General features: G+C 35.6%; 1 protein-coding gene and 1 long non-coding RNA gene across 13 annotated transcripts in view; one reads left to right on the top strand and one right to left on the bottom strand.

Annotated features, from left to right (window-relative positions):
• The window catches only part of LOC102156103, a 29,606-nt gene extending 13,326 nt beyond the window's left edge, over positions 1-16,280 (bottom strand). The window contains exons 1-3 of one of the 3 annotated variants that reach the window (XR_005381214.1): positions 16,147-16,272; positions 15,886-15,947; positions 1,572-2,111 (exon numbers count right to left, since the gene is read on the bottom strand). This is a non-coding gene — a long non-coding RNA (uncharacterized LOC102156103). Of the gene's footprint in view, positions 1-1,571; positions 2,112-15,885; positions 15,952-16,146 lie in introns of those variants that run through there. The other 2 variants (XR_005381213.1, XR_005381212.1) reach the window with 2 other exon arrangements.
• The window catches only part of NBN (nibrin), a 61,574-nt gene that overhangs the window by 3,493 nt on the left and 31,591 nt on the right, over positions 1-26,490 (top strand). For 7 of the 10 annotated variants that reach the window (XM_038579707.1, XM_038579705.1, XM_038579713.1 and 4 more), the window contains exons 3-8: positions 653-801; positions 1,262-1,421; positions 3,682-3,785; positions 13,406-13,523; positions 14,540-14,733; positions 20,675-20,772. In XM_038579707.1, coding sequence (XP_038435635.1) covers positions 653-801; positions 1,262-1,421; positions 3,682-3,785; positions 13,406-13,523; positions 14,540-14,733; positions 20,675-20,772 — 823 coding nt within the window. Of the gene's footprint in view, positions 1-652; positions 802-1,261; positions 1,422-3,681; positions 3,786-13,405; positions 13,524-14,539; positions 14,734-20,674; positions 20,773-26,490 lie in introns of those variants that run through there. The other 3 variants (XM_038579711.1, XM_038579710.1, XM_038579709.1) reach the window with 3 other exon arrangements.

Genomic DNA, 26,490 nt, shown 5'->3' with positions numbered 1-26,490 from the left:
GAGTTTGTTTTGGTTGGTTAGCTTTAATCACAACGGTGGGTGGTAAAAGTTATGTATATATAAATGGCTGTGCACCTGATAATGCTGGTGATAATAAGAAAAGCCATTATTTTGAGCAAACACTACATATCAACAGATGCTGCATCTGTTCAGTAATATTTAGGTTTTGTGTCTTTATTTTTCTAGTTGTAAAGGATTATTGTTGAAATTCCTAAAGGAAAAATAAAATTGTTACTGCAAGTCAGACATTCTAAGCCTTTTCTCATTGGACCATTTTTTTTACTGTGTTACTTTGATAATGTAAAAAAAAAAAAAACAACTTAGGGACGAAGCTGTCATGTGTGAAACAGACTACACAAAGGCAAAGAATTCTCAAATGTGTGAAATTGAGGGGTCATTCTACCCTGACTGACAAAAATAAAGAAAAAGCTTGTTCTAAGAGGAATGATCCTGGAATTCAGACATTTGCCATTAATTTCTAGTTGACTGATGATTCTGTGTAGGCAACCGAAACTAATTATTGCCTTCTATGGTGGGCAGTTAGCCATCTATCAATTACCTAGTCAAAAAGTTACTAGCTTTTTATTTTGAATCCATTTCGCTTGGGAACTGTATTTACCGTGTGGTAAAAGACTTAAATGTATTGTTTCAGAGTCAAACAGAGGAAATTCCTATATTGACGTTAAAAGATAATTCTAAGTATGGTACCTTTGTTAATGACGAAAGAATGCAGCATGGACTTTCTCAAGTTTTGAAGACAGGGGATAGGGTTACTTTTGGAGTATTTGAAAGTAAATTCAGGTAAGAACTTTTTAAATTCCTATTAAAAATGGGCAGCTTTCTTCTGCACAGCCCAAATTTTAAAGGATGTGATATTTATGGATAATGAATTTAAAACCATTTAATTTAGTTCCTACTTAGCATATTAGTGAACTTTGCATCACATGTGGGCGGTGCATTTTGTCAATCACAGGTAGTGATTAAGAGGGAATAAGAGTTTGAGTGGTCTCCAAGAACCTGATGGGAGCTACATTTGTTTAATTCTACATAAGTGAACGTATAATGTTAACTTCAGTCATTGTTTTTTTTCTTAAGTGCAACTCAAGACTTAGGAAGTGATAATTTCATAAATTAGAAAGGGTAATAACACATAAGAATTAAAATAGCAGCATGTGATGTGAACTTGAAGTTTAAAGTACTATAAGATGCCATCTCTGGAGCTGTGATAGTATAATTTTATGTAACTTGTTCTCATTTACAGAGTAGAATATGAGCCTTTGGTTGCATGCTCTTCTTGTTTAGATGTTTCTGGGAAAACTGCTTTAAATCAAGCTATTTTGCAACTTGGAGGACTTACTGTAAACAATTGGACAGAAGAATGTACTCATCTTGTCATGATATCAGTCAAAGTTACCATTAAAGTAGGTTAAATGCCTTGTTATTATGTTAAAATAAGTTTTGTGAATCTAAGCTTACTCACCAGCTCTACACAGACATTGTTAAGGCCATTTATTTTAAAACTATCAGAGCTGTTAGATGTGGGTTTATATATGTCACATTAAATGTATACCATTTAGGCTAGAATGACTTTTCAGATAACCTGTTTATTATTTGAGACAAGCAAAAACATGTAAGATTATATCTCAGATTTTGATTTACCATTTTAAAGATGATTTATGTTCTATTTTCACCAATAAGTTTACTACATGTGGAGATGGTATCTTCAGTCTAAAAGCGAAGTGACTGAGGTTGACCGCCAGTCTCCAGAGTTAGCATCACTAGTCCCTGCTATCAAGTTGTCTTCTACCAGTTCATCTCATGGTCTCATCCTCTCTTACTTCGTCTCTTTTTGGTATAATGCCCTGATCACAAAGACTCTTTAAGTTCTTACAGTTTAATGTGTCTTTGCCATCCAGAGATACGTAGATATCTACCATTAGAAGATGCTGACTTCTTCATTAAAACAGTGATATATTTTGGTATGTTTTCAGATTTTGCATCTTCATCAGACTTGGTTATATCCAAAGCTAATTGAAGAATGGCATTGGGAGGTGATTCATCTCCTTTAAACAGGTTGACTGTAGATAGGTGAGATTGTTTTAAATTAATGTCTATAGTGAAAAGCAACAAATATTTAGATTCCTTTATTAGATGATACAGAAATCCTTTAATATCTAATAAGAATATGTGTATTATAGCTAAACAGGTATCCTAGAGAAAGGCTTCATTGAACCTCAAGTTAAACTTGTACGTCGGAGGGGTTATCTCTGATAAGGAGCAGGTTCTCTCTTTGCAAGGTTATGAAATTTATAAATTCAGCAGAGTGATTGGCCTCCTGAGTACTAATTTTTGCTAATAAACCAAAACGTCTATTTATTAGTTTATATTAGGGGTGCACCTTTATAGCAACCACATATTTATATGTGGACTCCAACACAATCCCCTTAAAGATACTAAAGTACCTGAGAAGTAAAATTTAAGTAATTATGCGCTTGTTGGGTGAATATGAAATAAGAGCAAAGGCAGTTAGATGGTCTTAAGAGATACTTTACTGAGTCGTGACAGACCTGGAACTAGTACCCATTCACCAGAGTATACACTATTCCAGTGACTGGGAGACAAATGGCGCAGGTATTAGAGTCACTGGATATATACTGACAACATTGCAGAGCAATCCTTTTTCAGTATATTTGATCAGTCATGTGCCAAAAAAGAAAGCCTAGTTATTATTTTTTTGGTTCATTTCCCAAAAGTACGGGTTACTTTATATTTTTTAAATCATTAAGTGTTAGAACCAAAAAGAAACCTAAGGAATATTCAGTTCCATTTTTATTTTTTGAAGAGGAAACTGAGTCATGGAGTAATTAAATCCATTACCCAAGATCCCAGGTATTGAAGCTTGCTCAGTCCGTTGTTAAATTCCACATCACTGCTTCCTGCCAGACGCCAGTTACTTCCCTCACGTTTGAGGTTGGTGTATTCAGATTCCAGTCTTGAGACACCTTAGGTTGTTTGCTCGTATTTAAGTAATACTCCATGTTATTAGAAGCATACTTAGAGATTCTTCAGTTGGGTTATTTCCATAGATTATGCTGAATCTTTATTTTCATCTCCAGTGGTGGTATTTTCTAATCTTTTTCAGATTTTGTGGTGTATTTTATTTGCTGTTTATAGCTTAGTTCACTTGTTACTTGAAGTTTCTCCACCCTCACCCCATAGTCTCTTTGTACTTCTTTTGAGCTTTTACTCCACCCCAAGCAGTTATTCTTTTATTTACTTTCTTAAAAATACTTTATTCCATACTTACAATCTGTTCAAAAGACATTTAGGCAACAAAGATCTTACAGCTCACGTTTTTCTCTTTTTAACATGTTAAGAACTCTTAAATTGGAATACACTTTAAAATGGGCTTATGTTACCTTATTCTGCCCTCCCTAAAAGCAGTTTTTAAATTAATATTGTAATTGGTGGCTTCTTAAAATTAAGTGATTATATAGCATTGTGTATACTGAAACTAAACAGTGACCAAATACTGACTTCAATTTTATGGATTGTGGCTCCTTTATAAATTTAGAGAGATGAAAGGAAAAATGTCCCTTTATAGTCTCTAACTTAAAACTTTTCTTTAAAGAAAAGCTAGCAATGAGTGTTTATATTCACATATGTTTTTCTTCTTTCCAGACAATATGTGCACTCATTTGTGGACGTCCAATTGTAAAGCCAGAATATTTTACTGAATTTCTTAAAGCAGTTAAGGCCAATAAACAGCCTCCACAAATTGAAAGGTATATCCTGTATTTTTTTTAACATACCAATTTATTAAGATATAATAAAGGATACTAACCAACCACCAGATGAAGGATGCACAAGGCAAGGTATGGGGAAAAGGCAAGGAGCTTCATGTTCTCTCCAGGCAGGCCCCTCTCCCTGCACCTCCATGTGTTCACCAACTGGGAAGCTCCTATATCATGTATTTTAAATACAATATGACATACAGAATGTGTGATAGCACTGATTTTATTTAGGTCGATTCCCTCTTTAACGACCTTTTCAGGATGTGGTGTTCAGTTTAACAAACTGAGCCCCCAGATGCCCCCATATCTGCCAATATTTAAACAAAAAAAATCGAAGGACTGCACATGGCGCAGAGGTACCATCCAAAGGCCACATGTCCCATGGTGAGTATCATGCAATCAGGACCTCTGGAATTGTGTGATGCAGCCTTCCTGTTCTGGAGTCACATAGTCTCGGTCCAGAATATCAATAGCACTGTGGCCTTGGGAATGGAGTTTATTTCTTTTGAGCATCAGTTACCGCTTTTGAAAAATGAGACTAACACCTGTCCTGTGTTTTAAGTATTTAGTAGTTTTAGTAATTTTAAGTAATAGAGTGTACAAGGTCTGAGCATTTTGCTTGGCACTGTATTAGGTGCTTGTTAAAAGAAATGCTGCTAATTGCAATAATACCAGGTAAGATTCAAGTAGCTTTATGATGATGATGATGATGGTGGTGGTGGTGGTGATGATGATTTTATTTTATTTATTTTATTTTATTTTATTTTATTTTATTTTATTTTATTTTATTTTATTTTTTTATTTTTTTTTATTTATTTTTTTTGGGATGATGATGATTTTAGATGCTCTGCTAAATTTGTGAATGACCAGACTAAGGGATCTTAGCTGCTGTATAGTATTTGTGATCCTTTGAAATAATATAATTTATGGTTGAGGAGGAAGATGTTTGGATTTTTATTTTCGAACTTGGTCAACTTAGCACAAGAACATGCTTGTTTAAAATATACCAATAAGTTACAGTCTATATGGCATAATAGGTAGACTGTGTGTTTATAAGCTCTTCTTAATCTCTATAGGACAGGGACGCCTGGGTGGCTCAGCGGTTGGGCATCTGCCTTTGGCTCAGGGTATGGTCCTGATCCCAGGATCGAGTCCCGTATCGGGCTCCCTCCAGGGAGCCTGCTTCTCCCTCTGCCTGTGTCTGCCTCTCTGTCTCTGTGTCTCTCATGAATGAATAAATAAAATCTTAAAAAAAAAACAAAAAAAAAAAACCTCGATAGGACACCTTTGAATATCTGAGTGTTTAAAAATCTAAAGTGTCATGCAAGTTAAGAATCTTATTAATAGTTGTAAAATGCCATTAGTTGTCATAAACTATGTTGCCCAATGCTGGTTTTTTTTTTTTTTTTTTTTGAGGGGTGGGTGGGTACTCTTTATGCCTAATAATTTGTGTCTGCTTTTAAAAGTAACTGAAATTTTTCTTCTTGGGGAGGTTTATTTTTTTTTCTTTCATTTGGGAGGTTTTCTTCTTATGAAGCCTATTCATGGTTTTCCCAATAAACACCAATAAGTAATGATCCTTGATACAAATAAGAAGTGATTATTAATCCTATATTACTTGGGAGTGGAAGTGTCTGATAGGTTTTACCACTCGTGATGTATGTGTTATGGTCTTGAAGTTTTTAGAATTAGTCATTGATGTCTACTTATTGTTCAGATTCTCAGGTGTCTTTAACCTGGGTCTATTTTTGACTTTAGGTTTAGCATAAGTTTTTCTGGCTTCAATTTATGACTATATTAACTTAGATGACTACAATAAAACATCTCTACTGTAAGATTGTTTAGTAACTTCTAATTCAGTCTTAGCCATGAAAAGCATTTACACTAGCCCATGTTTGATCATGTCAACTGATAATTATATTTTAATATTTTTTTAAAGTAAGTATATTTTTGCCTTGATAGATTCATATGCTTATTGGAATCCATTTTGATATCCTTGTTGTCTTATTTGACTATATAACTATATAACTTCAACTATCAAATAGAAAAAGGATTAAATTTAAATGAGTAGCATGGGTTATGAAAGGTTTATGAAACAAATTGTGGTGGCTCCTTAACAAAATGTAACTACCTCTTCTCTTAGTTCTGAAAAAGCATTATTAGTGTATTTAAAATAAAAAGGATGTTTTTAATCTAAAAAAGTATAATTCTATTTAGTGCAATTGTGTCTTCATCTTTGCACTGTTACCAAAGAACAGGTTAAGACAGAGTTTAGCATGATTTGTGAGATCTCATTTGCCTATCCTGTCATCAGAATACCAATGTAGATGAAGTCATTTTTAGAAGACTCCATTTCAAAGTATTTATTTTGGTAACTTATACTTTATTAAAGGAAGCTCATTAAAATACTGTAGATTTTCTGGATGTAAAGAAATGATCCCTTAAAAAAGAAAAGGAGTTAACCTTTTATTTGAATTTTTGTAGTCTTATTTTATGGAGTGCTGTTTCAACTACTGAATTTCAAATAACAAGCATCATTGCTGGGAAAACACTGTTGGGAGAAAGTTAGTCTTTGCGTTCATATACAACGTGTCAAATGTGCCAAGAATGCTAGGCCCTTACTACCCTGTATACCTAGGCCATTTCTCGTGGTTTGTAGTGAGAAGCCTTGAGGGAAGAGTTAGTGTCCTTTTTGGGACAAAGAATAGACCTGCTTATAGCTTGCTGAGAAACTCCTGGATTCTCAAGTTCATTGTTCCTCTCTCCTGTAACACAGCCTGCTGTATGTACTTTCTATATCATCCCCATAGAACTTGGTCCAGGAGGAGATCGACTACAAATATGCTGAGGCTTGCCGCTCACTTTGTCTCTGATGCAGGAGTCTTGTGTCTTCTGCCCACATCCAAGAAACAGGAATAGGCTAACTTATTGGCTTAAAATCAGATATCAGACCCAAGAGAAACATTAGCCTGAAACAATCTTAGTTTTTGGAGTTGACTGTATATAATCAATCAAAATTCAAGGCAAAGAAATGTAACATATAGCAGTTCTTTTCTTGGAGATAACCTTACGTATACAAGTTGTGGATGTCAATGTAATTTGGGCCTTTTAGAGATCAACGAAAGGAAATGCTATAATAAGTTCTTACATGAATCGTGAACATATGCCTGTAGGAGTGATGGAATAAATAGCTGTCCAGATGTTGGACAAATGAATATTGTGGCTTGAAATACAGTTTCCATTGCCAGAATTATACATAAGTTGAGAAGAATTCTGTATTTGGAAAATCTGGGGACAGAAATTAAGATGATGTGCTTTGAGTTTGATGAAATTTATTGAAGATGATATAAAGAATTTAAATAAAGTCATAGGGGATCCCTGGATGGCTCAGCAGTTTAGAACCTGCCTTCGGCCCAGGGCGTGATCCTGGGGTCCCGGGATCAAGTCCCACATCAGGCTCCCTGGATGGAGCCTGCTTCTCCCTCTGCCTGTGTCTCTGCTTCTCTCTCTCTCTCTCTCTCTCTCTCTCTCTGTGTGTGTCTCTCATGAATAAATAAATAAAATCTTTAAAAAAATAAAGTCATAAAACGTACATAAGTAAAGTCAACTAATTCTAGATTAAAATTTTAGAGAATTTGTGAATTATATGTACTAGTTGCTATATAATAAAACATTATTTGCAGCTCAAAGTTTCTGTAGAAGCATGCCAAAATGTTTCAATTTTTTCATTATAGAAATTAGAAATTATATTTGTGGTAGCCTAGTATTTAGGCATTGTACCTCTGACCTTGGTCTCTGCCAAGTTAATTGACTCTTTTCCAAATTTTTAACTAGCTATTAAATAACTGGAGCCTCAGAAATGCTTTAAAACTTGTAGAACATATTGCTTCAGAAATACTGATTTTTAGTGATGTTTTCCTCACATTTATTATTTCTTTTCTTGTTCTCCTCCTTATACTATTAAGGAAAAAAGGCTTATCTAAGTATATAAAGTTCAGAACATAGCATGCTACTTATCACTGTATAATCAATGATTTCATATATCATGTGTGTGATCTCACAAATCATATCTGACTCCAACATTTGGTTAGGTTCTTCACAGTACAGTGATGTATTTTTTTTTTTTTTTTGCAAGATCAGTCTTACTAGTCTTAACTGTAAAATTTACTTAACTGTCAAATTTACCACTGTTTTTAAAAGAAAACCAAAATATATTTTTTTAGTCCCAGAATTTTAATGCTCAAATCTGCATATGGGGGGAATAAAGAGATGTTTATACTTTCATCTACTTTTAATAGATGAATTTTTAATTTCTATTTTGTACAATCAAATATTTCTGAGTGCCTACCATGAATTAGGCAAGATAGACCTGAGGATACAGTGATGAGCCAAAAAGCATTACAGTTTCTGTCCTCATGGCACTTGGTAGAAAAGCCAAATACTAAAAATTACACACATTAAAGTTAGAACTCTGGTAGTGCCATCAAGGAAAACTAACGGTGTATTATCCTCCTATCTGTAGGAACCTGGTTCAAGGTTTAACAAATGTTCAGTCTTCATTGAACTAAACTAGAGTTGACTGTTCTCTGGGCATAGTAAACTATTATTTGTGACAAAATTAAAAATGACTATTTCTAAGTGGTGTAGATAATTTAAAGATCATGTTCCATTGTCATTGGAAGGCAGTAAGACTCCCATCTACTCAGCCATATGTATGTGTTAAACACACATCGTTTTTTTGCTTAGAACTGGTTGCATCATCCAGTGTTACAGTACTATGTACACCAATTCATAAACTAGCCATTTGTGAGTGAAGTGATGCTTGCATTTCACACTGATAGAAGTGTGAAATATTGGAGAATTCTTGTCAAAAGGGAGAGAATAAAAGGCATTCAAAGAGATAACTAGAAATTTATCCTATGTATGAATTAGATATAATATTTACTAATTTTCTAGCATGAACTTTTATTATAGATTTAACTTTAATGGTTAAAATAGTTTCTACTATCCTCTGTGTCTTTAAAAAGAAAATAAACAGAATTGTAAAGTCAGTTATTTAGAAAATCAGATAACACAGTGGGCTGCATTTCACCCTATTGGCTAAGTCAGCTGTTTCCTGCAGATAACTCATTTACTTGAGATTACAAGTTCTAGGAATCACTGTCTTAGAATAGATGTACAATATCCACTGTAGAACGTTAAAACACGTGCATTTGTGGTTTAATCGGTTATCAAAACTTTTTAAAAATGTAATTGTTTAATCACAACTCGGCTAACTTTGTGAAATATGTATGCTGCCAAGGAGAAATATGAGGGGAAAAAAAATGTAAGGAAGTTAGTTCTAAAATGTGGGATGGTGATCCTCATGACCAAAATATTTTTACCGTATTGGGTGTTGTTCTCTGTAGATGGTGAACTCTTGATTGTTTAGTGACTAATAGTCTAGGTTGTGAATTCCCCATCGTACATTGTCTTCTCATCATCACTGCGATATATTAGTAATTTTTTAAATTAAAGTTTTTAGAGCAATTTTAGGTTCATACCAAAATCGAGAGGAAGTTATAGAAGCTTCCCATTTACCTCCTGTTTGCACACATGCAGTCCCCCCCCCCAGTTAGGGGTTTCCCCCATCAAAGTGTCATGAGCCTACACTGACCTCATAATCACCCAAAGTCCATAGTATACATTAGGGTTTACTCCCGGTGTTGTACATTCCGTGGCTTTGGATAAAAACATAATACATATATCCATCATAGTATCATACCAAGTATTTTCACTGCCCTGAAAACCCTCTGTACCCTATTTATTGTTCCCACTCCCCCCAACTCCCAGCCACAACTGAACTTTCACTATTTCCATAGTTTTGCCTTTTCCAGAATTTCATACAGTTGAATTAAATAGTAGGTAGCCTTTTCAGAATGGCTTTTTTCACTTAGTAACTTGCATTTAAAATTCTCAACATTTTTCATGACTTGGTAGCTCGTTTCTTTTTAGCACTGAATAATATTCCATTGTTTGAATGTACTACGGTTTTTCCATTCGCTTACCAAAGGACATTTCCATTGCTTCCACCTTGTGACAATTAAGAATAAAGCTGCTATTCACATCCATGTGCAGGTTTTAGTATGGACATAACTTTTTCAGCTCTTTTGGATAAATACCAGGGAGTGCATCATACAGTAAGAGTGTGTTTAGTTTTGTGAGAAAGTGCCAAACTGTCTTCCAAAGTGGCTTTATCGTTTCACATTCTCACCAGCAATGAATGAAGAGTTCTTATCACTTCACATTCTCACAAGCTTTGGTGGTGTTTGTGTTGTGGATTTTGGCCATTCTTATATATGTGTAACAGTGTCTAAGTGTTCTAATTTACATTTTTCTGATAACGTGATATCGAACATCTTCTGCTTATTTGCTATCTGTACATGTCTTTGGTGAGATAGCTGTTAAGATTTTGGCCCCTTTAAAAAAAATTCTGTATTTAAATTCAATTTAGGTAACATATGGTGTATTACTACTTTTGGGGGTTGAAGTTAGTGATGCATCAGCTGCATATAACGCCCAGTGCTCATTCCATCAAGTGTCCTTAATGCCCATCACTCAATCACCCCATCCCCCCACCCGCCTCCCCCCAGCAGCCCTTTTCGTATACTTGAGTCTTTTATGATTTGCTTCTTTCTCTGTTTTTATCTTATTTTTCCTTCTCTTCCCCTAAGTTCATCTATTTTGTTTCTTAAATTCCACATGTGAATGAGATTATATGGTAGTTTTTCTCTGACTGATTCATTTCACTTAGCATAATACTCTCTAGTTCCATCCACATTGTTACAAATGGCAAGACTTCATTTTTTGGGGTGGTTGAGTAATATTCCAGTGTGTGTGTGTGTGTGTGTGTGTGTGTGTGTGTGTATCACATCTTTATCCATTCATCTTTCAGTGGACATCTGAGCTCTTTTCATATTTTAGCTATTAGGGACATTGCTGCTGTAAATATTGGGGGGTTCATGTGTCCCTTCAAATTACTATTTTTGTATCCCTTGGATAAATACCTAGTAGTGTAATTGTGGGTTGTAGGGCAGTTCTGTTTTTAACTTTTTGAGAAATTCTGTACTTTTTCCAGACTGGCCATACCAATTTGCATTCCCACTAACAGTGTAAGAGAGTTTCCCATTCTCTGTATCCTTGCCAAAATCCGTTGTTTCCTGACTTGTTAATTTTTGCCATTCTGATCAGTGTGAGGTAATATCATTGTGGTTTTGATTTGTGTTTCCCTGAAGAGGAGTGATGTGTCTGTTAGGCATTTGTATGTTTTCTTGCAGAAATGTCTGTTCATGTCCTCTGCTCATTTCTTGACTGGATTTTTTAGTTTTGGGGTATTGAGTTTGATAAGTTCTTTATTGATTTTGGATATTAGCCATTTATCTGATAATTGCAAATATCTTCTCCTATTCCATGGGTTGCTTCTAGTTTTGTTGTTTCCTTTGATGTGCAAAAGCTTTTTTTCCTGATGAAGTCCTAATAGTTCATTTTTGCTTTTGTTTCCCTTGCTTCTGGAGATGTGTCTAGCAAGAAGCTGCTTCAGGATTTTGGCCCATTCTTTAATCAGGTTGTTTGTTTTCTTACTTTTGGAGAGTTCTTTGTGTATTTTGGGTAACAGTCCTTTATCAGATGTGTGTTTTGCAAATATTTTCCCCCAGTCTCTGGTACATCATCTCATTTTCTTGACATTGTCCTTCACAGAGCAGAAGTCTTAATCTTTTTTTTTTTTAGAAGTTTTAAATTTTAATGAAGTTTATTTAGCATATCATTTACTTCATTCATAGATCATGCCTGTTGCTGTATCTGAAAAGTCACTGCCATAGCGAAGGTCATCTAGATTTTTGTCTGTTATTTTCTAGCAGTTTTATAGTTTAGCACTTTACTTTAGGTCTGTGACCATTTTGAGTTAATTTTTGTGAAGGCTGTAAGCTCTGCATCCAGATTCTATTTTTGCCTGTGAACGCCCAATATCCAGTATCATCATCATTTGGTGAAAAGACTATCTAAGCTCCATTGTACTGCCTTTGTTACTTTGTTAAAGATCACTTGACTGTGTTTATGTTAGTCTATTTCTGGGCTCTTTATTCTCTTTTGTGTGTTTTTTCATAATACCAGATTCTCTTGATTACTGCAGCTTTATAATAAATCTTGGGTAGTACTAGTACTCCAACTTTGTTCTTCCTTAATATTGTGTTGGCTGTTCTGGATCTTTTGCCTCCCCATATAAACATTAGAATCTGTCAGTTTCCACAAAATAACTTGCTGGGAGTTTTATTGGAATTACATTTAATCTATAGATCAAGTTGGGAAGAACTGACACCTTGACAATATTGAGTCTTCTTATCCATGAGCATATTTAGTAATTAGTAATTTTTACTTGAAGGTAGAGAGTTAAGCTGACAGACTGATCAGTTATAAATTGTTGTAGCAAAATATTTAATTATATAGAAAGTTGAAACTGGACTGATATGAGGCTTGAGAATTATTTGTTGATATAGTGTCTCTATTTTCTTTTTTTCCCTCATTTTTATGAGAGAGAGAAAGAATCCCAAGCAGGCTCCACACCCAGGATGGAGCCTGATGTCCCACAACCCCGAGATCCTGACCTGAGCTGAAATCAAGAGTCACATGCTTAACAAACTGAGCCACATAGGTGCCCCCAGAAGATTGTGTATGTGTGTGTTTTAAAGATTTTTATTTATTTATTCATGAGAGAGAGAGAGCGAGAGAGGCAGAGACACAGGCAGAGGGAGAAGCAGGCTCCACACAGGGAGCCCGACGTGGGACTCGATCCCGGGTCTCCAGGATCACGCCCGGGCTGAAGGCAGGCGCTAAACCGCTGAGCCACCCAGGGATCCCCAAGATTGTGTTTTTTAATCTCACTTTGGAAATTTTATTTAAACTGACAAAATATTTTAAGTTTTAAAATTGCCTGAGCTTGGGATGCCTGGATGGCTCAGAAGCTGAGCATCTGATTTCAGCCCAAGGCGTGATTCCGCAGTCCCCGGATCGAGTCCCATGTCGGGCTCCCTGCATGGAACCTGCTTCTCCCTCTGCCTGTGTCTCTGCCTCTCTCTCTGTGTCTCATGAATAAATCGATCAATCAGTCAATCTTAAAAAAAAATTTTCCTGGGCTTCTCCAAAGGAATATTTTTTCCCAAAGGGGTTTTTAATAAAACACTTAATAGTAGTTTGCAGAATTGGATGTGAACCTAACACTCCTTGATTCCCAGGAAGCATAAGATGCCAATAGAAATTGATCTTTATGGACTCTGTCTCAGCCTTTTAAAATTCACATAACTTGTTTGATTCATATATATTAAATCATATTTTAGGATTGTCTGCTCTTGGATTATATTTTTTCAGAAAATAAGGAACAGCTATGCTTTTTTATATGGCACCTACCACCATTTTGTCTCTGAAAAAAAATGCTTTCTTTTAAAAAAATAATAATTCAATGATGTTACAGAAATTAAAGCTTCCGGTGTCTAGATAGCTATTCTATTTATAAATTTAACAGTATGCATACAAAACAATATATAATTAGAATATACTTTTAATTTCTTTTTTAACAGTTATTACCCACCTATTGATGAACCAGCTATTGGAAATAAAAACATTGATCTGTCAGGACGACAGGAAAGAAAGCAAATCTTCAGAGGGAAAATGTTTGTATTTCTCAATGCCAAACAGGTAATGTTATGAGAAGAATTTTCCTAATGAAGACATAAACAAGGAATAAATTAATTACTGTTATCAACTGTTAATGCATATTTTTTGAGATTTTGTATAGAAGTGAGAAGTGAAAAACTGTCTAGGCACTAAGACTTGTCCAGTATTCACGTATATGAGATTTTTTTGACATATGTTAATTGGCCAATTAAGTTTCTATAAATATGTGGGTTGAGGGGGTGGGGACAGAAAACTGATTTAAGTCTTTACTTGGTCATTTAGTAGCTGTTGAATGTCTTCAGTGTACCAAAATGGGGATTCAAGGAGCTTATGTTGTAGGTGGACAGTGCAAGCAAGCCCACAGTTAGAGCATTGTTCATTATGATAAGGAAGGGCAAACAATGTAACAATCCCAGGGCTGCCAAGATACCTGGTGAACTGGGGATTCTCTGAGTGGAAGCTCAGATTGTCTTCTAAAAAGTAGAACCAGTTCTGTTTCAACTCTACTTTTATTTTACTTCCCTAATACAAGCAAATGGATAAAGAAGATGTGATACACACACATATATGTTATGGAATACTATTCAGCCATAAAAAAGAATGAAATCTTGCCATTTATAGTGATGTGGATGGAACTAGAATATAATGCTAAGTGAAATAAGTGAGTCAGAGAAAGACAAATACCATATTATTTCACTCATATGTGGAATCTAAGAAACAAAACAAATGAGCAAATAGAAGAAAAAGAGAGACAAACCATGGAACAGATTCTTAACTGTAGAGAACAAACTGATGGTTACCAGAGGGGGAGTTTGCAGGGTATGGGGGAAGTAGGTGATGGGGACTAAGGAGTGTATTTGTGATGGGCACTGGGTGATCTATGGAAGTATTGAATTATCATATTGTACACCTGAAACTAATATAACACCGTTAACTATACTGGAATTAAATTTAAAAGAATGAACTGAAGGAATGAACTGAAGGAATGAATTGTGCCTATTTCATTATATTTTTTCTGTTTTTTGTTTGTTTTTTAGTATAAGAAGTTAAGTTCAGCAGTTATTTTTGGAGGAGGAGATGCTAGGTTGATAACAGAAGAAAATAAAGAAGAATATAGTTTCTTTTCAGCTCCTGGAATTTGTGTTGTTGATGTAGGAATAACAAATTCACAAACTCTAATTCCTGACTCTCAGAAAAAATGGATTCACTCAATTATGGATAAGCTGCAAAGGTACAGAATTATCTTAATTATTTTAAAAAAGGCAATTTTATATGTAACTTTTTTATTTTACTGAATTTGATATAAAAAGATACATAAGAGTTACAAACATTTTGTTATGTATGGTACTTGGAAATTTATTGTGCGTTAGTGTGCTAGAAGTACAGCATCCTTATCTGTGACAAAGTTCAAATGTAAGATTTTTTCCTGAAACTGCCTACAGCTGGAATATATTTGTTCCTTGGTGATTATTACCATTAGGAATGCATATAACATTTTTCAGCCCTGTCACATAGGCTGTCATTCAAAAGCAAGAAAAAATGTCATATATCCAAGAATAGGATTTGTAGTGAGGAGACAATGTGAAAGAGCTAAACAAAGGGTTTTTGTCCTAAAGTCTTCATTGGTGTTAATAATCTTAATTTTTTTGTTTTTTAAAGTTTTATTTATTCATGAGAGAGAAAGAGAGAGGCAGAGACACAGGCAGAAGGAGAAGCAGGCTCCCTGCTGGGAGCCTGATGCAGGACTTGATCCCAGGACCCTGAGATCACGTCCTGAGCCAAAGGGAGACTCTGAGCCACCCAGGCATCCCTAATCTTAACATTTTTTGAGGCTAACAAGTATTATAAAATGTTAGGTTTGCAGTCTGCTGGCCAAATTTCTGTTCACCTATCATAAATAAGTAGAGTATTTATGTCTCAAAAGTCCAGAAAGGAAAAAAAATGAGTGGGAAGTATCAGAAAGGGAGACAGAACATGAAAGATTCCTAACTCTGGGAAACGAACTAGGGGTGCTGGAAGGGGAGGTGGGCAGGGGGTGGGGGTGACTGGGTGATGGGCACTGAGGTGGGCACTTGATGGGATGAGCACTGGGTGTTATTCTATATGTTGGCAAATTGAACACCCATAAAAAATAAATTTATTAAAAAAAAAGTCCATAGCTGTTTCCCTACAATATTCATTTTTCCTCTCCCAATAGTCTTACTGAACATGAAGATTGCTCTTGTTTTATTTTATATATTTGCTAAAACAAAAAATAAAATTTTAGTCTTCTGTCCCATAGATATTTTCCTTAATGGGGATGTATTAACTACTACAAAGAGAAAATATCTGTGTAACAAAGTAACATCTTACTTATATCCAGAATTTATTATGGTTCTCTTACCTGTTAGGCACCTGGAATATAATAGTTATGGCAGCTATGGTCCCTGCCACCACTGGAGCTTACTGTCTAGAGGGAGAGGCAGATAAAGATGAGTAAACAGATAATTACAAATATGCAAAAGGGAAGCAGAATAACAGGGAAAAGGGAAGAAGTTTATTCTTAATAGAATAAAGAAAAGAAGGCCTCTTTTAGACAACATTTTACCTGTGACCGGTCTTTGAAAGAACCAAGCAAAATAAGAGCAGTGAAAGCTCCACTTACGTTGTACTGTATCACGATATCATCGTGAGCAGATCCTGTTCCAGGAGTTTCATGTATATAAAGACATTCGTCCTCACACAGCTCTGTGTATTATTTACTGTTATGGTAACCACGGTGCAGATAGGACAAAAGGGATAGAACACAGGGAGTGAGCAAGAGAGCCAGAATGTGACCCCAGGCAATCTGGTTACACAGTCTCTGCTTTTCACCCTTACATCTCACTGCCCTTCAGCATATACCATGATCACGAGGTAAGAAAGTAGCCAGAGTGCAAAGTTGATCAGAGGCTGGTGGCTTCATCGTGAGATATCATTTGGTTCTGTAGTCTTTGGCCCCATTACAACTTGTTTTTTGGGGGAGGGCAGTCTTTGAGAAAGACTATCACTTAAGATAACACGTATCTACTTCGTCCAAGCCACTGATAGTCATTGGAGGTGCAGGTAGGTCAAGCAAGTGGCCACTAAAGCCAGCTAGCTGCTGACTGAATTTTGGACAACACACCTTTAGCATTATCTAAGAAGTATGGGTATAGGATATCAGGGGTTACAATTAAATGTCTTCTGAAGAAAATTCAAAAGTGTAAGAGGACGATGTTGCTAAGATATTTTCCCAACATCTTAGCTCAAGTGTGGGAATTCTTCCTGTTAATTTATTTTCTCTTTATTTTCCTCCTTCTTTGCCTTCCCTCTCTTCATCTGTTTCACAGTTTTGCACAAAATAGGATGAATGATATTCCTTGGTTCATGATACACTGTCATCATTGAACCATAACAATACACACTAATTTTGTTCACTAGTGAAGTAGTTATTTTAAGTTATATAATAAATGTGTGAGAAGCTACTCCTAAAATGCAGGCTGGATACTTAAAAATACCTACCTCTGTGTTACCCCTAGCCCAGGCTCCTCCTACATAGAATAACATTCATCCGGAATCCTTTGCTTATCATTTACTTACTTACTTTTACATATAGTTTTATTGTTTCTTTATTTCTAAAATATGTGTGCATATGTTCTAATTGTTTTAACTTTATAACCTGGTCTTCATACTACTATGTAATCTTTGGGGATTTTTCCCACATAATGATACATTACTGATAAGAATTCATTCATTTTGTTACATGTTACTGTAATTAATGCGTTTTGATGGTAAAATATATTTCATTGTGTGAATATACCACAGTTTGTTGATTCCACATTGAAAAAAATCTTCTTTCTGGTTTTTATTATCGTAAACATTGTTACTGAGATCATTTTTGTGCATTTCCTGGTTGTACTCAATATTCTTCTTAGGGTTAGAACTGCTGGGTCATAGGTTATATGAATATTCAACCTCTGGAGTTAGTATCAAACTGTTCCACCTTATAGTCCTCCCCCCACAGTATGTAAGAGATTAAATAGATGCACACTGTTTTCCACACTTGGTATGGTTAGACTTTACCATTTTTGTTAATTGAATGGATATACAATCCTATCCTGTGATTTTCATTTCTATTTTTCTCATTACCGGTGATGCTTAACATTTCTTCTGATACTTCCTGAACGTCTGTTTTTCTTGTTCTGAAATATCTGCTCATGTCTTTTACCCAGTTTTCTATCACTATAATTGTATTTTTTTAATATGAATTTCCCAGTTTTTGTGTGAGTGTGTGTGTTAGTTTTGACCATTTTATCACATGGGTTGGTTCATAAATTTATCACCTTAGTCAAGATACAGACAATTCCTTCACCACAAGGATCCTTCCTGTTGTTCTTTTAAAACCACACCTACTTCCCTTCCTCCCTCCCCACCTCCAACTTCCTGTCCCCGAATCCTGGCAAGCCACTAATCTATTCTCCATTTTTAAAATTTTATCTTTTAAAATAATGTATAAATGAAACGATAGCATATACACCTTAGGACTGGTTTTCTCATTCAGTATAATTCCTTGGAGATCCATCTAAGTTGTGTGTATCAGTTGTTTATCCTTTTTTATTGTTGAGTAGTAGTATGTGTATATATGTGTTCACTACAATTTGTTGAGTAATTCTTCCATTGAAGGAAATCTGCATTTTTTCAATTTTTATTATGAATAACACCTCTAAACATGCATGTACAAGTTTCTTTGTGAATGTAAGTTTTCATTTCCTTGGGATACATGCCCAAGAGTGTAACAATTCCTGGTTCATATGGTAGTTGTATATTTTCTACTAGAAGTTCTTTATATTTCTCTCTATTAATTCTTTTTTCACTTGTATGTATTGCAGAATCTTTTACCACTTTGTAATGTTTTACTGTATGATACATGAAATCATTTAATTTTATTATTATTTTTTAAATATTTTATTTATTTATTCATGACAGAGAGAGAGAGAGAGAGAGGCAGAGACACAGGCAGAGGAAGGAGCAGGCTCCATGCAGGGAACCCGACGTGGGACTTGATCCTGGGTCTCTAGGATCAGGCCCCGGGCCGAAGGCGGCACTAAACCGCTGGGCCACTGGGGCTGCCCTCATTTAATTTTAATATACTAAAAACTTTCTTAGTACTTTTTATATTTTAAGAAGTCTTTTTCTATTCATAGATTAAAAAGATGTTCACCTATATTTTTTACTAATTTGTTGCTAGTGTTTTGATATTTTGTGTTTGAAATTTGCTTTTAATCTTTTTGGAATGGATTCTATTTTATACCAAAGTTCCATATGTACATAGGACTGTTTTTGGCTATACTGTATTCCATTGGTCAATATGTCTTTATACCAATACCACATTTACCAAATTGTCTTAATTATTGTGACTTCAATGAAGTCCTCATATCTGGTATGGCAAATGTCTTTGCTCTTCTTTAGAAGCAACCTGTCTGTTTTTTACTCTTTATTTTTGCATATACATTTTAGAATCATCTTTTCAAAAACCCTATTGGGATTTTTATTAGGACTTCCATTGAATTCACAAATCAGTTTAGGGAAAATTAACAATTTTTATAATTTCCCTCTAAAGATCTTGAGTTCCTTTTATTAGATTTATTCCTAGGTACTACATATTCTGTGGTAGATATTGTATGCTGGTAGGTAGAGTATAAATAGATAATATTCTCTCTTTAATTACATTTTCTAGTTTATTGTTGGTGTATCTAAATTTAGAAGACATTTAGATATTAATCTTACATCCTACCATCGTGTTTGCTTCCCCTTTTATTTTTAATGTATCTATAGTCCTTTTTTTTAAATGAAAATCATTATAAATAATGTTTCTATCCTGTTTTTTAATCCTTGTACCTCTTATGTTTCTTTTTCCCTCTGCCTTTCTGTTTTGTACCTACTGGGACGTTTAGAGCAGTGTTGTATAGAGGTCGTATTAGTAGCCACATTTATCTCACTATTGACTTTATTATTTTTTAAGATTATATTTATTAATGAGAAACACAGAGAGAGAGGCAGAAATATAGGCAGAGGGAGAAGCAGGCTCCCTGTGGGGAGCCTGATGTGCGACTTGATCCCAGGATCCCAGGATCATGACCTAAACCAAAGGCAGAGGTTCAAACACTGAGACCCCAGGTGCCCCTCACTATTGACTTTAAAAGGATGTGTTTCCCCGTTTAGGATAATGTAATTATCTGTATAACATTATTGCATATTACAAAATATTTCTATTTTATGGAACCAATCTTTATAACTAATTTACATAATATATTTACAGTTTCAAAAAAGATAATATGCCAATTTTGAATTGCTTGAATTATAAATAGGTATATGTGATCACTTGATTATGATACTATAAAAATATATTTTAATATAGTACTATCATGTAACTGTATGTATAGTTGAGTTCTATTACATTAATCCAGGACATAGAAAAAACAAACGTTAAGCATTTGAGAAAGACCTTTTAAACTACTACAACCACTTAAAACATCTTTACAATAAGTATTAAAAAGAGTTTTATAGTTTTTAAAGTCTGAGGTGTAGTTTTATGTAGCAGTGTTATTAAATTGTCTTTGTTTCATTCACATAATAGAAAACAGAAGGTAGTTCACTATAAGATTCCTTTAAGGAGAAGATTCCTTAATGCATGTAAATTTGTAAAATGATTTTATTTCCTAAACTTAAAATTACAAAACATGTATAGATAGAGCTTATGATATGTCTTTATACTTTCTCCTTCCTTTCCTTTCTCTTCCCTTCTCTTTTAAGTTTTATCTTTGGATCCAGTAATAGATTTACTTATAAAAATGTATTTTATTGCCTCATCTGGTATTACTGTTTTCTTACTCTGAAAATTATAGAATTTCAGGAATGGAAGGCTCTATCTCCTTTATTTTAGGCCTTTATTTTACAGATAAGATGACTGAATTGCTAAAGAGTGGTGGACTTGCCCAATATAAAACCTTGCCCCCCAGGACACCAGTGCTCCATGTATTTGTAATTTTCTCCATATCATAAAATTGTGTTATCTCTTTGGGGAAGGAATAAAAAGATTCAACTTGACGTCACCTTAATAAAAGTTGTTAGTTTTAATATATTATCATACTTAAACTATTTTATTCTCTTAGGCAGGGGCTTAGACCTATTCCTGAAGCAGAAATTGGATTGGCAGTCATTTTCATGACTACAGAGAGTTACTGTAATCCTCGGGGCCAGCCTGATACAGGTAAATAAAGCATTATTTTATTGATTCTTTAGCAACTTTATTTGTAACTTGGTGATAGGCTGCGTATGCACATTGCTCTGTACTTGTCAGGGATGACCATTTTCACCATCTTTTAAAACTCATCTATTCATTCATTTATTTATTTGATAAGTATTTGTGGCTGCCTTATACTACTGGGCACTGTTTCTTTTCTTTTCTTTTTTATGACAATTTTATTTTCATTTATTTTTTATTACATTTTTTAAAATTTAAATTCAATTTGCCAACATATAATATAATACCCAGTGCTCATCCCATCAAGTGCTGGGCACTGTTTCTAAAGAAGTGCTGAAGAAACTGGTAAATCAAGTAAAAAAATATCACTGTTACTGTAAACTTTATATGCTAAAGGTCAGGATTCAAACAGTTGACAGGCAAACAATCTGATAAGTTCAATTAAAGCCAAGCACCAAGAGAAAGCTAAGTCAAGACCTGAAATTCTTCTTGTGCAGCTTCTGCTCAAGAAGTCTGCTGCCATCCCCTCTTACAGCCACTGCCACACTTGAACCTTCCATTGTCTTCCTTTCCTGAGGGCTGTTACAATGGTGTCCAGTCCTGCGTCTTCACTCATTTCTACAGTTAGCATTTCACTTTCCCAGTATAATCATCTTTCTTTCTTTCTTTTTTTTTAAAAGATTTTATTTATTTATTCATGACAGACACAGAGAGAGAGGCAGAGACATAGCAGAGGGAGAAGCTGGCTCCTCGCATGGAGCTTGATGTGGGACTCGATCCTAGAACCCCAGGATCATGCTCTGAGCCGAAGGCAGACGCTCAACCGCTGAGCCACCCAGACGTCCCTATAATCATCTTTTCTTAAAACCTTTTACTAATTATTAATCATTATTTATGAAATAAAACCCTAAGCTCCTTGTCCAGAGTTCTGAGCCTTCAACAATTTAGCTAAAGCCTTTCTCCTCCCAGCCTCGTTAAAAAAAAAAAAAAAAATATATATATATATATATCCCTATGGTTTATATGTGTTATTAAAAAATATATATATGTATCTCCCTACAGTTTATATGTGCTATATTATTTAGTTTCCACACTCCTCAGTCTTGCTCATCATGGTCCCTATTCTAGAATGCCAACGCTGCTCTTCAAAATTTGACTCATTCTGCAGATACTTAACTTCTTTCATGAAATTTTTCTAAGTTGTTTTTTCTCCAGTGACTGTCCTCCAAGTCAAAATTGTTCTGTTTTCTATACTCCAGTAACTTGTTTTTGCATTCCAGTTAGATTTTTTTTCCTACTTTGAAATAGAACTAGTTGTTTCCATGCCTCTTTCAGCCACTAGATTGATTATAAGCTCCAATTAATTTTGGATTCCCTGACAGCACCAAGCATAGTACTTATTTGTAGTAGGTATGAATATATTTACTTAATTAAACTAAATTATTGACACACAGGATTATCTTGGCTGCTGTGGAGCAACAAAGTTTTATCATCCACTGTGGGAAATGTGTTTATAGGCCAAAAGGTAAGCCACCTCGTAAGGCTGAGAACAGTTAAGGTTCCATAAATAATTCATGGCCAAGGCAATTCTAAAATTTGTGTTTTCTTTTCTATTATTTTATATAGAAACAGGGTCATGAGTAAAAATCAACACTTTATTTTATTTATTTACTTTTTATTTTTTATTTTTTTATTGGAGTTCAATTTGCCAACATAGAGCATAACACCCAGTGCTCATCCCATCAAGTGCCCCCCTCAGTGTCCATCACCCAGTCACCCCCACCCCCGCCCACCTCCACCTCCCTTTCCACCACCCCTTGTTCGTTTCCCAGAGTTAGGAGTCTCTCATGTTCTGTCTCCCTCTCTGATATTTCCCACTCATTTTTTCTCCTTTCCCCTTTATTCCCTTTCACTATTTTTTATATTCCCGAAATGAATGAGACCATATAATGTTTGTCCCTCTCCGATGGATTTATTTCACTCAGCATAATACCCTCCAGTTCCATCCACGTCAAAGCAAATGGTGAGTATTTGTCGTTTCTAATGGCTGAGGAATATTCCATTGTATACATAGACCACAGCTTCTTTATCCATTCATCTTTCGATGGACACCGAGGCTCCTTCCACAGTTGGGCTACTGTGGACATTGCTGCTACAAACATTGGGGTGCAGGTGTCCTGGTGTTTCACTGCATCTGAATCTTACTGCACGGCAATTGTCGTAGGGCAGATCTAATTTTAACTCTTTGAGGAACCTCCACACAGTTTTCCAGAGTGGCTGCACCAGGTCACATTCCCACCAACAGTGCAAGAGGGTTCCCCTTTCTCCACATCCTCTCCAACATTTGTTCTTTCCCGCCTTGTTAATTTTCCCCATTCTCACTGGTGTGAGGTGGGTTCTCATTGTGGTTTTGATTTGTATTTCCCTGATGGCAAGTGATGCGGAGCATTTTCTCATGTGCGTGTTGGCCATGTCTATGTCTTCCTCTGTGAGATTCTGTTCATGTGTTTTGCCCATTTCATGATTGGATTGTTTGTTTCTTTGGTGTTGAGTTTAATAAGTTCTTTATAGATCTTGGAAACTAGCCCTTTATCTGATACGTCATTTGCAAATATCTTCTCCCATTCTGTAGGTTGTCTTTTAGTTTTGTTGACTGTATCCTTTGCTGTGCAAAAGCTTCTTATCTTGATGAAGTCCCAATAGTTCATTTTTGCTTTTGTTTCTTTTGCCTTCGTGGATGTATCTTGCAAGAAGTTACTATGGCCGAGTTCAAAAAGGGTGTTGCCTGTGTTCTCCTCTAGGATTTTGATGGAATCTTGTCTCACATTTAGATCTTTCATCCATTCTGAGTTTATCTTTGTGTATGGTGCAAGAGAGTGGTCTAGTTTCATTCTTCTGACTGTGGATGTCCAATTTTCCCAGCACCATTTATTGAAGAGACTGTCTTTTTTCCAGTGGATAGTCTTTCCTCCTTTGTCGAATATTTGTTGACCATAACGTTGATGGTCCACTTCTAGATTCTCTATTCTGTTCCACTGATCTATGTGTCTGTTTTTGTGCCGGTACCACACTGTCTTGATGACCACAGCTTTGTAGTACAACCCAAAATCTGGCATTGTGATGCCCCCAGCTATGGTTTTCTTTTTTAAAATTCCCCTGGCTATTCGGGGTCTTTTCTGATTCCACACAAATCTTAAAATAATTTGTTCTAACTCTCTGAAGAAAGTCCATGGTATTTTGATAGGGATTGCATGAAATGTGTAAATTGCCCTGGGTAACATTGACATTTTCACAATATTAATTCTGCCAATCCATGAGCATGGAATATTTTTCCATCTCTTTGTGTCTTCCTCAATTTCTTTCAGAAGTGTTCTCTAGTTTTTAGGGTATAGATCCTTTACCTGTTTGGTTAGGTTTATTCCTAGGTTTCTTATGCTTTTAGGTGCAATTGTAAATGGGATTGACTCCTTAATTTCTCTTTCTCAGTCTCATTGTTAGTGTAGAGAAATGCCACTGACTTCTGAGCATTGATTTTGTATCCTGCCACACTGCCGAATTGCTCTATGAGTTCTAGCAATCTTGGGGTGGAGACTTTTGGGTTTTCTATGTACAGTATCATGTCATCTGCGAAGAGGGAGAGTTTGACTTCTTCTTTGCCAATTTGTTTTTTGTTTTGTTTTGTTTTGGTTTTTTTTTTTTAGTTTTTATTTATTTATGATAGTCACAGAGAGAGAGAGAGAGAGAGAGGCAGAGACACAGGCAGAGGGAGAAACAGGCTCCATGCACCGGGAGCCCGACGTGGGATTCAATCCTGGGTTTCCAGAATCGTGCCCTGGGCCAAAGGCAGGCGCCAAACCGCTGCGCCACCCAAGGATCCTCCCTTCTTTGCCAATTTGAATGCCTTTTATGTCTTTTTGTTGCCTGATTGCTGAGGCTAGGACTTCCAGTACTATGTTGAATAGCAGTGGTGAGAGTGGACATCCCTGTCTTGTTCCTGATCTTAGGGGAAAGGCTCCCAGTGCTTCCCCATTGAGAATGATATTTGCTGTGGGCTTTTCGTAGATGGCTTTTAAGATGTCGAGGAATGTTCCCTCTATCCCTACACTCTGAAGAGTTTTGATCAGGAATGGATGCTGTATTTTGTCAAATGCTTTCTCTGCATCTAATGAGAGGATCATATGGTTCTTGGTTTTTCTCTTGCTGATATGATGAATCACATTGATTGTTTTACGGGTGTTGAACCAGCCTTGCATCCCGAGGATAAATCCCACTTGGTCATGGTGAATAATTTTCTTAATGTACTGTTGGATCCTATTGGCTAGTATCTTGTTGAGAATTTTTGCATCCATGTTCATCAGGGATATTGGTCTGTAATTCTCCTTTTTGGTGGGGTCTTTGTCTAGTTTTGGAATTAAGGTGATGCTGGCCTCATAGAACGAGTTTGGAAGTACTCCATCTCTTTCTATCTTTCCGAACAGCTTTAGTAGAATAGGTATGGTTTCTTCTTTAAATGTTTGATAGAATTCCCCTGGGAAGCCATCTGGCCCCGGACTTTTATGTCTTGGGCGGTTTTTGGTGACTGCTTCAATTTCCTCCCTGGTTATTGGCCTGTTCAGGTTTTCTATTTCTTCCTGTTCCAGTTTTGGTAGTTTGTGGTTTTCCAGGAATGCATCCATTTCTTCTAGATGGCCTAATTTATTGGCGTATAGCTGTTCATAATATGTTTTTAAAATCGTTTGTATTTCCTTGGTGTTGGTGGTGATCTCTCCTTTCTCATTCATGATTTTATTAATTTAAGTCTTTTCTCTCTTCTTTTTAATAAGGCTGGCTAATGGTTCATCTGTCTTATTAATTCTTTCAAAGAACCAACTCCTGGTTTTGTTGATCTGTTCCACAGTTATTCTGGTCTCTATTTCATTGAGTTCTGCTCGAATCTTTATTAATTCTCTTCTTCTGCTGGGTGTAGGATCTATTTGCTGTTTTTTCTCCAGCTCCTTTAGGTGCAAAGTTCACTTTTGTATTTGAGTTCTCAGTTTTTGGATGGATGCTTGTATTGCGATGTATTTCCCCCTCAGGACTGCTTTTGCTGTATCCCAAAGATTTTGAAAGGTTGTATCTTCATTCTCATTAGTTTCCATGAATCTTTTTAATTCTTCTCTAATTTCCTGATTGACCCTTTCATCTTTTAGCAGGATGGTCCTTAACCTCCACGTGTTTGAAATCCTTCCAAACTTCTTGTTGTGATTTAGTTCTAATTTCAAAGCATTATGGTCTGAAAATATGCAGGGCCGATCCCAACCTTTTGGTATCGGTTAAGACCTGATTTGTGACCCACTATATGGTCTATTCTTGAGAAATTCCATGTGCACGTGGGAAGAATGTGTTTTCAGTTGCATTTGGATATAAAGTTCTGTAGATATCTGTGAAATCCATCTGGTCCAGTGTATCATTTAAAGCTATCGTTTCTTTGGAGATGTTGTGCTTAGAAGACCTGTCGATTGTAGAAAGCGCTACGTTCAAATCACCAAGTGTAAGTGTATTATTATCTAAGTATTTCTTCACTTTGGTTATTAATTGATATACTTGTCAGCTCCCACATTCAGGGCATAAATATTGATGATTGTTAAATCCTCTTGTTGGATAGATCCTTTAAGTAGGATATAGTGTCCCTCTTCATCTCTTACTACAGTCTTCAGGATGAACTTTAATTTATCTGATATGAGG

Source organism: Canis lupus, chromosome 29 (assembly GCF_011100685.1).
Source record: "Canis lupus familiaris isolate Mischka breed German Shepherd chromosome 29, alternate assembly UU_Cfam_GSD_1.0, whole genome shotgun sequence".
Classification (NCBI taxonomy): domain Eukaryota; kingdom Metazoa; phylum Chordata; class Mammalia; order Carnivora; family Canidae; genus Canis; species Canis lupus.
Note: the sequence above shows the minus strand (reverse complement) of the source record. Positions and strands in the feature narration are given on the sequence as shown.